This window comes from Varroa destructor, unplaced genomic scaffold (genome assembly GCF_002443255.2).
Source record: "Varroa destructor unplaced genomic scaffold, Vdes_3.0 BEIS01000006.1, whole genome shotgun sequence".
Taxonomy (NCBI): domain Eukaryota; kingdom Metazoa; phylum Arthropoda; class Arachnida; order Mesostigmata; family Varroidae; genus Varroa; species Varroa destructor.
The window spans coordinates 30,353,146-30,366,204 of NW_019211459.1; the positions used below are offsets into that span (position 1 = coordinate 30,353,146).

At 38.5% G+C, this 13,059-nt stretch overlaps 2 protein-coding genes across 18 annotated transcripts in view; one reads left to right on the forward strand and one right to left on the reverse strand.

Moving 5' to 3' along the window:
- Window positions 1-3,983, forward strand: part of LOC111253282 (uncharacterized) — a 47,431-nt gene extending 43,448 nt beyond the window's left edge. For 4 of the 6 annotated variants that reach the window (XR_015329634.1, XR_002674552.2, XR_015329635.1 and 1 more), the window contains one exon: window positions 3,510-3,648. Coding sequence is in view for 2 of the 6 variants with exons in the window: in XM_022812457.2 (XP_022668192.1) it covers window positions 3,510-3,702 (193 nt within the window). In the remaining 4 variants the exon portion in view is untranslated. Of the gene's footprint in view, window positions 1-3,509 lie in introns of all 6 variants that reach the window. The other 2 variants (XM_022812457.2, XM_086992061.1) reach the window with 1 other exon arrangement.
- A 368-nt stretch (window positions 3,984-4,351) lies between these two features.
- LOC111252494 (uncharacterized) overlaps window positions 4,352-13,059 on the reverse strand; it is a 49,190-nt gene continuing 40,482 nt past the window's right edge. For 9 of the 12 annotated variants that reach the window (XR_015329637.1, XM_086992070.1, XM_022810504.2 and 6 more), the window contains 3 exons: window positions 6,899-6,943; window positions 6,168-6,314; window positions 5,772-5,986 (listed from right to left, as the gene is read on the reverse strand). Coding sequence is in view for 10 of the 12 variants with exons in the window: in XM_086992070.1 (XP_086848196.1) it covers window positions 5,960-5,986; window positions 6,168-6,314; window positions 6,899-6,943 (219 nt within the window). In the remaining 2 variants the exon portion in view is untranslated. Of the gene's footprint in view, window positions 5,613-5,771; window positions 5,987-6,167; window positions 6,315-6,898; window positions 6,944-11,062; window positions 11,237-13,059 lie in introns of those variants that run through there. The other 3 variants (XR_015329638.1, XM_086992064.1, XM_086992065.1) reach the window with 2 other exon arrangements.

Consider the following 13,059-nt stretch of genomic DNA (forward strand, 5'->3'; position numbering starts at 1 on the left):
CCAGTAAACGAAGCTACCCATAGAAGAGCAGATATATTATACATCACTTCGCGCAGATGACTTCTACAGGACGTAGGGTCTAACGTGAACGCCATTGTAATCATATCCAAGGTCGTTCGCGGGGTACTCGACGCCGCCAAACCAGAGGAGTGGCCCGAAGAAATTGTGAGGGCACATCAACTCTAATACTTTCCGGACCGATAGTTTAGAAAGGCGTCGAGATCCTGGTGCTAATAGAAACCTGGGCGACTAGCTCACTCAATCTCTCCGATCTGCACGTTATGAACTACCCGCTTCGGAACAGATGTGATCCAGGGCATCCCACTAGAGTTCTGTCCGTGCGTTATAATCATAAAGCATGTGCCCTTTCCCTGTTTAGCTGAAAATAACATTATTGTGCCTATTTCCGCTATTTTCCCATGACATACGTATGGATAAAGAAGCATATTAACAATCTGCAGATACTGCCCTTCACCCAACATTGATCCCATTGTCCAGTCGCAGCTGGTGGTCCTAACGGTAGTTTAAACCGACGCGACTTAAATCGCACATTTAACAGACTAATTAAAACATGTTACCGGAATTTCGATAGATACATATATCCACCGAGATTATATATATATATATATATATACCGAGATTATATATATATATATATCGAGAGAGAGATACCGCACGCAATTCACATATGAATTGCGTGCGTGAGGCTACCCGATAACTATAGTTCTAAATAGATATAAATTTAATCTAAAGGAAAATTAACGCTTATTGTTTACATGTAAAAGTATGTTGAATAAGAACGACATTCCGATTATTTCGACTATGTGGCAAAATACGACAAAAAAGATGAGCGTGGCATATGTAGCAATCTGATATCAATGAGACAGATCCTATCGCAGGTATAGATCTCAGATTAGCAACCATTAACCTCATTGTAATGACCAGAGCTAATCAATGCAAAAGTGTATCAGAAAGTGCTATTATTTATTAGATAGCACAGTCTAGCAATACTGGGTGGTAGGTTTGTCACAGTATGTCCGCATTTCGAAAGGCTCATGCGGATTTCAGTTTCTGTATCACTAACTCGAGTTCGGTACCAGTCCAAGGACATGCCGAAAGCTCAGTGGGATTATTGACGTTTCGAGGTCAACGTAGCTCAAAATAAAGTTCGTTTTCTTAGAAAAAATTAATCGACGAAAAAAGGCTGACACATATCTCAATTGCCACAGCTCTCATGGTGAAAATGGTACCTTCCAGAACTGCTAAAAACCAACCACTAACGCCCAAATGTGAAGAATCTTCTGGAGTACGCTTACGCAGTCATCCCAGTAGCCAATATACTCAAGATGAAGGACTATGCACGACAATTCATCCAAATTTACCAGTCATCCATCCTACCAAGAACCACAGGCCCTGCTGCGATGAATCTCTATTGCCTCGCAAAAAAGCGGAATAAACCTTCAGACTGTTACTAAAGATATGCTCGCAACGTATTTTTTGGCTGCAGAGTTTAAGACAATTTTGCTGAAGAAAGTACGCCAGTTAAAAAGATATATGTATTTGACGATGTCGGGGAGTCAGCTAATATCGAAGGCGGGGTGGCAGCCGCACAAATAATTAATACTGTGGCTCGACTGCGTACACAATCAGCTTTAGTTCTTTGACTAAACATTTTCCTAATATGATCATGACAGGTGATACGATACGCCATATGGTGCTATTGTTTGTTGCAGTCTGTGACAAAAGTTTTCGAAAGAGTGCAACCGCTTAAAGTGAAAGCTCACCATGGAAGAGATTCTACTAAGAAAACCTGTAGAACAATAAAACAACTCCGACAGGATCCGCAATTAGCACTCATTTTACACCTCGTTCTGACTTCTTTCTAGGCTGCACTTTTTATTTATTATCTATGCACTGGAACTTTGTGTCTTTAACAGAAAAATGCAGTTCTATCGCTGATTCCCAAAGGGAAATGTGGCGGATTTAATCCTTGTGATGGCACGGCAAAGCTAAGAAAAGCGCGTACAGCCGGTAGTTAGCCGGTCTGTAGACTAAAGAGTTTTTCGCATCTTAGAGCACAGGGAAGGTATCCTGAAGGAACGGCACTGTCAAAGGAAGTTTTTGACGGAAACAATATCTGTGACAATCTGACAGAGCTGCTCCCTATTTTCCCAAACAATGAGCCAGGCCCAAGGTAAAAATCTTAAAGTCCTGGATCTCTTTCAGTTCTCTGCATTGCCAATAGAACACACGGCGAAAGGATACGAATAAAAACTACGTGGACGACTTGGTCATATATAAATCCAATTTATCTCAAATGCAGCAGACCTTCGTTAGCCTCTATATGGTAATAACTGAACGAAGACTAATAATCCACCTGGTTAATATGGAGGCTGGAAAATTTGGAGTAAGAGACAAAACCTCTGTTGTTGATGCACTGTTCCTAGACCGATCATGCCTTCAATACATCAACAAATTCCCATATTGCAGGCTACTCACCTTCTTTACAGTTACAGTTTTACTTCGCATATTACAGCGGAACATTACAAAGCCCTGATAACGTCATACAGGAATCAACTTATGACGAAAACGTTACCGGTTGCGTCTCACAGAACAAAGTAATCCGGAAAGGCTTTATTGTAGCGAATCTTGGGTGTCTCAATCGAGTAAAGGTCACCTTTCTGAAGCTTACACTAGGCTCTCATCGCAAAGCAAGAAATCGAGTAATGTCACTCCTTGCTAATTCCCTGTGGGCCATTGGAGATTAGAAATTCTGTTTTAGGTTCCCACAAGCGCACGCCTTTTCAACACTGAACCGAATAAACAGGGTCGTTGTTACTTGTTTTGCAATTTACGGTTTATCGACCACAAATCGTGTATAGATGCACACTCTTATGAGGCTAGCGAGGAATGTTTTCACAGCCGATGTAGGAGAATTACGATAAATACCTTGTATCCAGCAATCTCATAGTATCCTTCCTAGAAATCCTAGCTAGCTGTTTAGCTTTGCGAGCTCGCACTTAAAACTACAAAATGTTGATGCTTATTGTGAGATCTTCAGGAAACACAGTAGCAGCTCATTAACGATCCTGTAATATGTTATACTTGATTGTCATATTTTTAATCGTAACATATATGTAAGTAAAATCGTCAAATTGTGTTACTGTATATTTACCATTATAAATGAATAAATGAAGTAACGGAATCATTACACATTATTATTATTGTTAGTTATTTTGCTTTGTTATATCAAGTTATATCAAAATAAGCCTACAAAGACCTTTGGTGGCATTGATTGTTTGAGAAACACGCCAGAGAAGTTTTTTAAAAATGTTTTTTTGTTTCATGGTCCTTGGTGGGCATTTGCGTACAGTACTGGTGGTTTCTTTTTCATTTAACAATCCATTGGCATATATCAAAAGCAACTCCTAGTTATTTGAGCTTGGATTTATAAAATTAACTGCAGAGCAAACCGATACAAACTAATACCGGAATTTTCAAATTTTCAGTTATGACTCCTCCTGGGCAAAGCCGTTGGGACTTAACCCGCTTGTGAAGGCCGTAGTAACTGGAAAGTGCAAAAAACTCAACTGCACCAATAATAATGAGTCGTTTGCTACTCTATCCGTAGTCAATCAAAATAGTAACGTCAACTTTAAAATGAACAGTAAGAATAGCATTGATGCAAACTCCGTTTTATAGTTCGCACGAAGTTACATACTTCGGTACATACTTTTTTGAAGTAATCTTATAACGATATTTGAGTTGATAAGTATACCTTTTGCGACGGTTGCGACCTACCTGCACCTATACGCCCTAGCTCATAAGTGTCTGTGCTTTTACTTTAAAAGCCGCTCTAAAGGCCTAACCCGCGTGTTTATAGACGTATGATAAAAGTTTACAAGAAACGCACTGTACCGAAATGAAACTTTTCGGGAGCATGGCCAGCTGAATTTAGTAATAAAAAACAATCTAGTACTCAACTTTCTTTCGCACTTTTTTAAGATAGATACTTATTCTTTCTGAACTTACTACAAATCCTGTGAGTGGGACACATATCCAAAGATTTTTTAAATTCTAGGTTGTATGATATGCATCAAACAAAGACATTAAAACGAAATTGACTATGGCTCTTATATTAATTATTATATGATATGATCGTATGATATGTTAAACTTATACCATTAAAGGATAACAATTACAGCTTATTCAATTGTATTCCTTTGATAGAGGTCTTTAACTGCTGTATGCCAGATTATCATTGAATATCAGAAATGGACAACCATCGAATGTGAGCTAATTATGTGTATGTATAGTAAATAAGCTTCTCTAAATTAGAAAATTAATATGTGCCAAGTATAATAAATTTATTAAAATACGTTTTCAGTCAAAACTATAACATACTTTCCTCAAATGTGAAGTAGAGCGATCATATTTGTTTCCAAGATGAGCATTAACACAGTAAAAAATATTATTTGTACCTTGTAATGCTGTCTTAGACGAAACAGGAGCTCCATCTTTCTTTAAATACGCTTTGTTTCTAGGTAGAAACGTAATAAATTGATTGTGCTCTATTCATAAAGTAGGGACGCAAATGGGTTTTCCGGTTGTTCAATTCTCTTAACTCAGACTAAGTATAATATAATAATAAATAATGTTACGCAAGTTATCAGCATGAAATGTCAATCAAAGAGAGCACGTATATTATATACATACGTCACGTATATTTTGGTCGGCAAATTCGGTAGTACAAAATCTGGTTCCTTGCGTCTACATTTTTTGAGTGTTTGACATCTTGTTATTATTTAAACCTTTCATCTTAGTACTTTGTAATAATGGACCATTCCGCCATTAACAATATATCATTAATTCGAACTAGGATACTGCACGCATCAAGCCACGAGGAGACTGAAACTTGTTTGAATTTGAGTGCTTTTTTTTAAAGAAAAACGAAGTTCATATTGACGAATATGCATAATCTGGTTATGTAAACACTGAGTTCTTAAATGGATTGAATGAATTACTAGCAAATTGTCTCTATAGCTAGACAACATTGCTTTTAACATATGGGACAAAATGTACGTACTTATTAGAAATAGTGAAATATAGAAACTTACCGTGACTTTAGAAATAAAGTTAAAGAAGAATATCATTATCGATGTCATTTTAGAATTTGTTTGAATACGTATGCGTGACTAACCGACGCTATTAGGCTAGAAAGTGATAGCACTTTTCGCTGACAAGAATAGAGAGTATATTTGAGCTAATAGATGCAGATACGACAACAAATCGAAACCAGCTGAAAAACTATAAAGCTAAAAACCGAACTACAAAATGATTTTAAGGACACCAGCGAAATCACGTTACAAAAGGGTCGTCTATTTTCGGTCTTATTTAACTTTTAAAGAGGTTTTGATTGTTTTTTTTTATATTATCTTATTCTTTTACTTTGTCTCTTTATGTATGAGATAATCGAATATTAAAATTGTGAGATTTTAAAACAATGTACATCTATCTTAAAGTCCAAGCAAGATGTAAAATTTTGAGTCATGGACGAAATAATTATCGCAAGCGTGCCAAGCAGAAAGGGGTTTCTAACAGCCGGTAGATAGCTGAAAACCAAAAAAAGAACGCAATAAAAAAAACTGCCGTTGTTATGTATAACCCTAACAGTATCGAGAAAAAACTAACTCGATTCTCGGTTAGTTTAAAGTCTATTGTAGTCAAAGAACATTCATCAGTCGGATTATCTATATAAAAAAGAAACACGATTCGCGACAGTAACGTGAGACGTTTTATTCTACTAGGCGTGACGCCAAAAATCAGTAGCCACAAAGATCGTAGAAGTTGGCTGACCCTGTGGCTAAACTTAAATTTAGGTGTGTACTATTGACCATGTATATACGTTGAAATAAGCCGTAGGTGATGTAAGGATATATGGTACACATAATGGTGCATCTTATTGCTCTGTTTGTGTTGTCGGAGTCTGAAATTAACAGAAGCAAAGTGTTTTAGATAATTATATAGTCTAGCAATACAGGTGCAATCCTGGGCACAGCCTGACAAATTTAGTGTGAATTCGTGTAACTTCGAACCTATGCACAACCTCGAAATTGGTGGCAAGGAGACTTTTAGATTAATGTACAACAATCAGTTAACATACCAACCTGTGGTAGTGAACGTTTCTCGTTTGACGTATCCGAGCATGGAGAAGAGATTCGTTTAGTTTTGGTACAGGAAGTAGCGTACTTCTGATCGAAAATTTGTATATTGCCTCCACCAGGCACGTGTTTTACATTGTCCATGGAGCCGACCTATGGATATAATATGCACAAAACATACAACAAGACTCTAATAAAACCGACAGCATGGCACAGCTGGGTTTGATATAATGCAGATTATGCCAGAGTGGTGTTACCAAGTGAGAACTTCTCACACCGATCAGAATACTACAATTGAAATCTATAAAATTATTAAATCCATAAAATAAAATGGCATACGAGAACGAAATAAACCACTGGTCATTTGTACGGGACGGAGTGTTTTATCGATGTATGATTTCCTATAGAAACTGATTTAAATTTACTAGTTATGCTTATACAGACAATTCTCAATTCATCACTGGGGCCAACTGCAATCATTTCGTCATTATATTGCTTTTATAATAATATCTCGGTAAAATCTATTTAATTCCGGAACTATTTCGTACCGCTTAAATTTCTCCAATATTTTTGTTACGTTATACGTGAATAGTAACTTTTTACCAATTGTATGTAGCGAAAGTATACACAGATTATGTATAAGGCTCATGAAATATACGAACCTTTGACCACTCTGTAGTCTAAACTATTTTGAAAATAGCATGATGAACACATTACCTGCTTTTACGTACACTTACCTTAGACCGTGCTTTTTCCTTAAAATCCAGTTTTCGGCTTTCGACCTAACAAATTATACACAGATTAGTTCCGTAGATCCCTCAAATCTACATAATATACGTTCGACTGCTATACTATATTACATAAATTTTAAGAATATAGCACACGAATCGGCGAGATTCGCTTCGCGCCTGTTTAACTATTGATTCATTTAGTTTGGGTCTTTGATATTGTTTTGAAGTTATTTTATCTTATAAATGGATCTGATTTGCGTTACACCTATCCAAACATAGATTATAATTCGGTTGCAGGCATACGCCTTTAAGTTAAACCATCGTAATTATCTTAAGTATTCTGTGGCGCCATTTCTAAGAAGCAGACCGTCAATCCGTTACCTTGCTTCGATAACCTCACAATCTCAGTGCAGTTATTTTGTTATCCTATTCGAATAATAGGTCCCATCTAACATTAATTACGCCTCTGTTGGTGAAATTTATTATTTCTTCTCGTTTTTCTTGCCATTAATCCGTTGCCATTAGCCCGTTCTAATATTTGGTTTCACACAACATATTTGAGCGCAGACTTGCGCCTTTATACGGGCCCGGCTGCTGTCCTAATTCTGCTATCCTATTGTATTTATCCGGTTACGGTGATCGTATTCCCTTCGTTAGTCGATGTGTCAGTGATCTAGTTACCCTGGTCCAGTTATAGTATTACCCTGTTGACCTCATTACTTTATGGCACTTCTTCATCGTGTATACATCGTGTTGTTTAAAGCAATAACTGGGCTTGTTTTTACAAAACCTGCACAAATATTACTTATATATATAACTAAGGGTTCATATTTCATTATCTATTTCGCCCACTTTTAAGAGTAAGAAACTTCCACGTCAAGGACTATGATTTACACGACAAAATAATGGTTTACGTTTCAGAATTATGAACCAGTTTACCAAAAATTACAAGTTTGCACTTCAGTAGTAGAAATTAGAAAAATTAAAAAAAACGATGTTGTACACATTTTGTTAAGTCTAAAAAACAATCAGCCTTTTAATAAAAATATTTCACAACTTCTAAACGGTTGTCGAGCAAACCGTAAAAAAGTCAGCCTGGTAACATCACGCACGCTGTAAGAAAACAAACGCGTTGCTTCAAAACAGGTACCTTTCTAATAAAAAAATATAAACCATATGCCCACATGGCTCATATTTCATTAACCGTTTTGTAAATTAGACAAATTATTGCGCTTCCTGTAAGGGAAGGAAGCTACCCCCTTCCCCCCAAACGTACTAACACGGTCAATTAATTATCAGATTAATGTGATTTATATTTTATCAACAACTATCTATTTAAGAAGAAGTTACCTTGTTAAAAATCGTAAAAAATCATTAAAACGTTTCAAAATTTCGGAAATAAAAAAATTCCTCAAACTCAACGTTTCTAATATAAATCTTTAAAAAATTTTCAACAGTTACCAAGCAAATTGCCAAACATGGTCAGTTTGGCTATATTAGAAGCATACTTCATGGAGAAAACGAAGTTCACCCTCCAAAGAAGAAGGTACTCGTTTGATGGGCTCCATTTTAGATGCAGCTCTTTCTAGCATGAAGCTTTACTAATTCTACTAAAATTAGTTAACTTTAAGAATTCGATTCGGATCGGATAGACAGCCAGAGCTTTCTAGTAGTTAGTAAACTAGAAAAAGCCCCGCGAGCTCTTTCTTGCGCTGGCTTTCAACACATTGAGCACATTTTTACCGGAGTAAAAGGCTAATCATACATACGTCAGAGGCAATGTTGAGCAGGTAGCAGCTTGTTATTAAGATTACAATATTGGTCGACACCTAGCTTAAGAGATGTTTTCAGAATCTAGCGTATTTAGTTTTTTATGCAATACACTTGAAGCCGTCTGCTGAAGGCCTGACGAACTTCGCCCCGTACCGTTCCTCTTGGTGCAGTGAATCTTTGATCGTTTTTCCGGGAGTGGTCACCTGCTGGTATCTAGTAACCAGAATACTAAAGTAAAAAAAAGTACAGTAATGTGCGGCAAATCTCCCGCAAGTCAGTTTTAAGAAATGGAAAATGAAACCCAAAAATATGATCAGAAATTTGCAACGGTATTTTAATAATACATAGACATAAGTAAGTAGTTGACGCTTGCATTGCCGACTGCCGGAGTAGTTTTCGTAATTTGCATTTCGAGGAGATAGTTGCAGCTGTACGTTGTCGAGAGTATTGCAAAGACGGCCGTCAAACAATACGCGTGAGGCGTTTCAGTGCAATCACTGGAGTAATATAGAATGGGTCGTAATTGAAAACAGGTTCTCCAAAAAACGTGATTTGACCTTCTGTTTTATGGTATGATTGCAAAGCAAAGCTGTATCCACTATTGGCCACGACTAAGTTGTATGTCAGAGTCTTGGGAAAGGGTGAGAGTAACTCATGGAGGTGCATGATCTCGTCTTTGACTTGGTCCTTGGTAATTTTTGGTTGCAGTAAAATGTGGATAAATCATACATGACCATCCTTGTGACATTGTTTTGGAAAATCAAGCTTCCTCATGAGAACAATCGAGGCACCTTTGTGAAGTAGCAGATTATGTGGCAGGAGTCCAGATACCTTAACGGAATTCGGTTGCAGAATGAGTTCGGTCGACATCATCTGATTGAACGCGTGGTACATCGTGGCATCGCCAGGGGAGAAATCAATGCAGGAATGATTAATACCTAGGGTCACTCCACTACTAAATATTATTATGCATGTTGTTAAGGAAGTGTCCATTGCAGTTTTGAATGAAACAGATGTATGAGTCCGCAACGTCTAACAAGAACTGAGAGTACTGGGCGTCAGCGGCAGTGAGGTGCATATCGGCGGTCAACTTGCATATCGTAAAATGCATCCACGGATAATAGTATTGGATGTATGTATCTTGAATCTCGGTGTTGGTACTGCGTTTGACGTCAGATAGCAGCAAAAGTCATTGCAGCACATTGTTGAGATTCTACCGAATGGGTCGTCTATGCTGCATATATCAGCGTACAGATGTTTTAACTGGAATATTGTTTAATTAAATGTAGTTGATCCTCAGAGAGTTGGCACTCGGAGGTTGCGAACAAGGTCTGGGGATTGCGCGTTGCACGTCGTGGTTAGACACAGCGAAGTATTGTCGACAGAGCGAATGAACATCATAGCTTTTGGCCTTGGCTTTGCCATGTAACCGTTCTAAGATGTTATGAAAGGATGCATCGCTTTCCCAAGAGAGATAGGTCTTCATCATTATGGATTGCATTAATGAGGTGTCTATATGCCGTTTCTCGGCGAAGCTGTCATTGAACATATTGATTCGATCTTCACCTTCATGTCAAGGGGGTATTGTTAATATAGGTTCAGTGTAGATGATTAAATACGCTAGCCCGATTCACGCGGTACGCGTAACAGTGGGGTGCGGTTAGGCTTCTGTTGTGAGTTGTCTGTAGCTGAAGGCGCCAGCCATGGTCATCAAGCGAGAACAAAAAAACCTATTTAAAACTGTTGGAGGATCAGTGTGATTCCAAAATTATTTTAAGTACGTGAATTGGGCACAGGCTGGTCGCTGAGATTGTCTTGGTAGTGAAGAAGTGCTTGGGTGTTATGGAGGGGCGGCGGCTGTCCTAAACAAAAATTATTACCTCATCGGCTATTTGCGCATCTAACATGTGGCCGTGCGAACTTAGTGAATAAGTAATGATGTGAGCTTTGCTTTCGTCACGAATGCTCTCTACTATAGGCATTTGTTTGCCGGTATACAACTTTATACATTTCAAATATATCGCGGAATTCGAGACGATACATAATGTGCAGCTAACGTTCAATGGTAGCTTAAAAATCTAGGAAATAGAATTAAATAAATTGACGTGGCTCATTGCATGCTGACGTTTGTGAGCTATTTGGTAATAAAAACACCTTGTATAATTGAAGCAAAATCTTGCGTACACCCAACCAGATGCACCTGGCCGCTCATGCCGAGCGATATCACCTGAAAAAATTTATTGTATTATCTGCAGGTTACACGAAAGGCTCTAATGACAGGCTTGTTGTCCTTATATAGCGCATCGAGCCCTGTGGGGTTTCATCTTACTTAACCTTTCATGCAGCAAAGACTTGTTTTGTTACCTTTAAAAATGGGATTTTACCGTGATGGCACACCTTGTTCATTGAGCCTACGTTTCCCCGTAGAAGGTTGTTTTGGTTCCCGCTTTGCTGGGAAGACTGTTGAGTACCAATCGGGAGTACATCAGTTACCGCTGGGTGAGCGTTGTCTGTGCATCTTAATGAGTTAATGGGCGATTGACTGCCTCAGAGCACTTCTCTGTAAACACTCTGTAATTTTGTCATTGTGGTTAGATTGTGGTCGGCGATTATCGGGACGCGTGTCAGGAGGCTGCGTATCTCGTAAATTATGAAGGCCGTCTCACTCGGTACGGCTCGAAAAGGTGTCCGACTTTCATTGTAGGTTGGAGTTGGAGGTAACGACATATTGGTCGTGGTGATCTAGCCCTTCACCACCAGGTGGTTGTAGTAAGCCCTTATCTCAGAAAAAGCCTAGACAGGCCATGGGGAAAGCTCGGATTTTTGCTAGGCGGCTTTTGTGCTTGTTTCGCCTTTCCGTCCCTACGGTTCGATCTGTGATGCCTCCGTATTGCGATGCAGGCTTTTCAAGTATTGCGACTTATAGGCAGCCATTCGCGACAGTGATCTTCCGGTATCAACTGAAACGGCGCGGGCGATTTACTGGGCACAAGCAAAGTGTTTACGGCGTTCAAACACAGCACGTTTTTCTTGTCCGTGTGTTTTGACACAATTTTGTATTCTACATACGTTAGGCTACGATCGACGGGCGCCTTATCCAACGGATGAATGTCACCCTATGTATAGATGAAAAAACGACTTTTCCTTTTAGGAACAAAATTATGAGGTGAATGGTGGTGAAGTTATGTATTTGGTCATGTATTGGCGCAGGTGACGCTAATGGCCGCCGCAGTGTTTCTAAATGGTATTGCGGTGCCGCTTTCACACGTGGAAAACAAAAAAACTGCTGTGGTTGGTTCACCACGGACTGAGTAAGCCTCACGTTCCATAAGAAAAAATCAATAACGCCAAAAAGTGGTTATCCAGTCAGCACTACCTTCCGCACTGCTCTTCCTAGGGTGGAATTACACAGACTGTAACAAACTAACTTCAAAGCGCCGTTTTGGGCCAGCCAAACTCGCAAACTTAGACTTTAAGTATAGATGAAATTAGTATAGATAAATATATAATAGATAGATATATAGATTAGTGATAGAATCGTGTATTAAATCATAAAATAATTCAGTGAGATAACTTTCGGAGTATGCCTTGCACTCTCTACTCCCTATGATATTTTAAACAACAAAGCTTGAAAGAGACCTATAGATAAATGACCATTTATTAGCAACATATCCGGCCTGTTTAACAAAGAATCTCACGCCGAGAATTTATACGATATCCAATCTCTCAAGAAAAACTTCAGTTATGATGCATATAGTATGGAGGCATGTAGGACAGTGGACAGTAAAGATAAGCAACAGTACACTTGTTAGCAGAGAAATAAGTCCCGTATTAACTGACCATGTGTAAAAATCGCCAACTGCTTGTTATAGGAGATAGAGCTATTGCTCATTACCCGCGTTCATTATCACTTTTGTATTGCAGGCAGATGTGGAAGTATAGCTACAGGGTAGCTTGAATATTTTACCAAGTTTTCAAAAAACATGCAATGGAAATTACCAAAGACTGTTTCTTAAGAGTAGTCTGTCCTTTAAAATCGACTATTTGCCTTGACTACAATGCAGCGATTTTCAGGTACACTTGGAAGAACTAAAAATGTTTGGTTGTGTGGCATTGTTTCGAAGGTTTTCTTTATAATCCATGTAAATGATATCTACTGAGGGACAGAGGCATATTTTTTATCTTTACGGGGGTTGCAAAATGAAGCGGAATGCTTAAAGCCGAGTCGTCGATTCATACTTAACTTCAAGTTCTACAAAACCACATGCATATAACACTCTTCTTCTCTCAAACGCTTCTTTCCCAAGTAATACATTTCTGGCCAATTGTTGTCTTCGGTGCTGTTATTAAACCGTTTTGTAAATGAATCAAGCGAAACCACGGAGGGAGGCGCC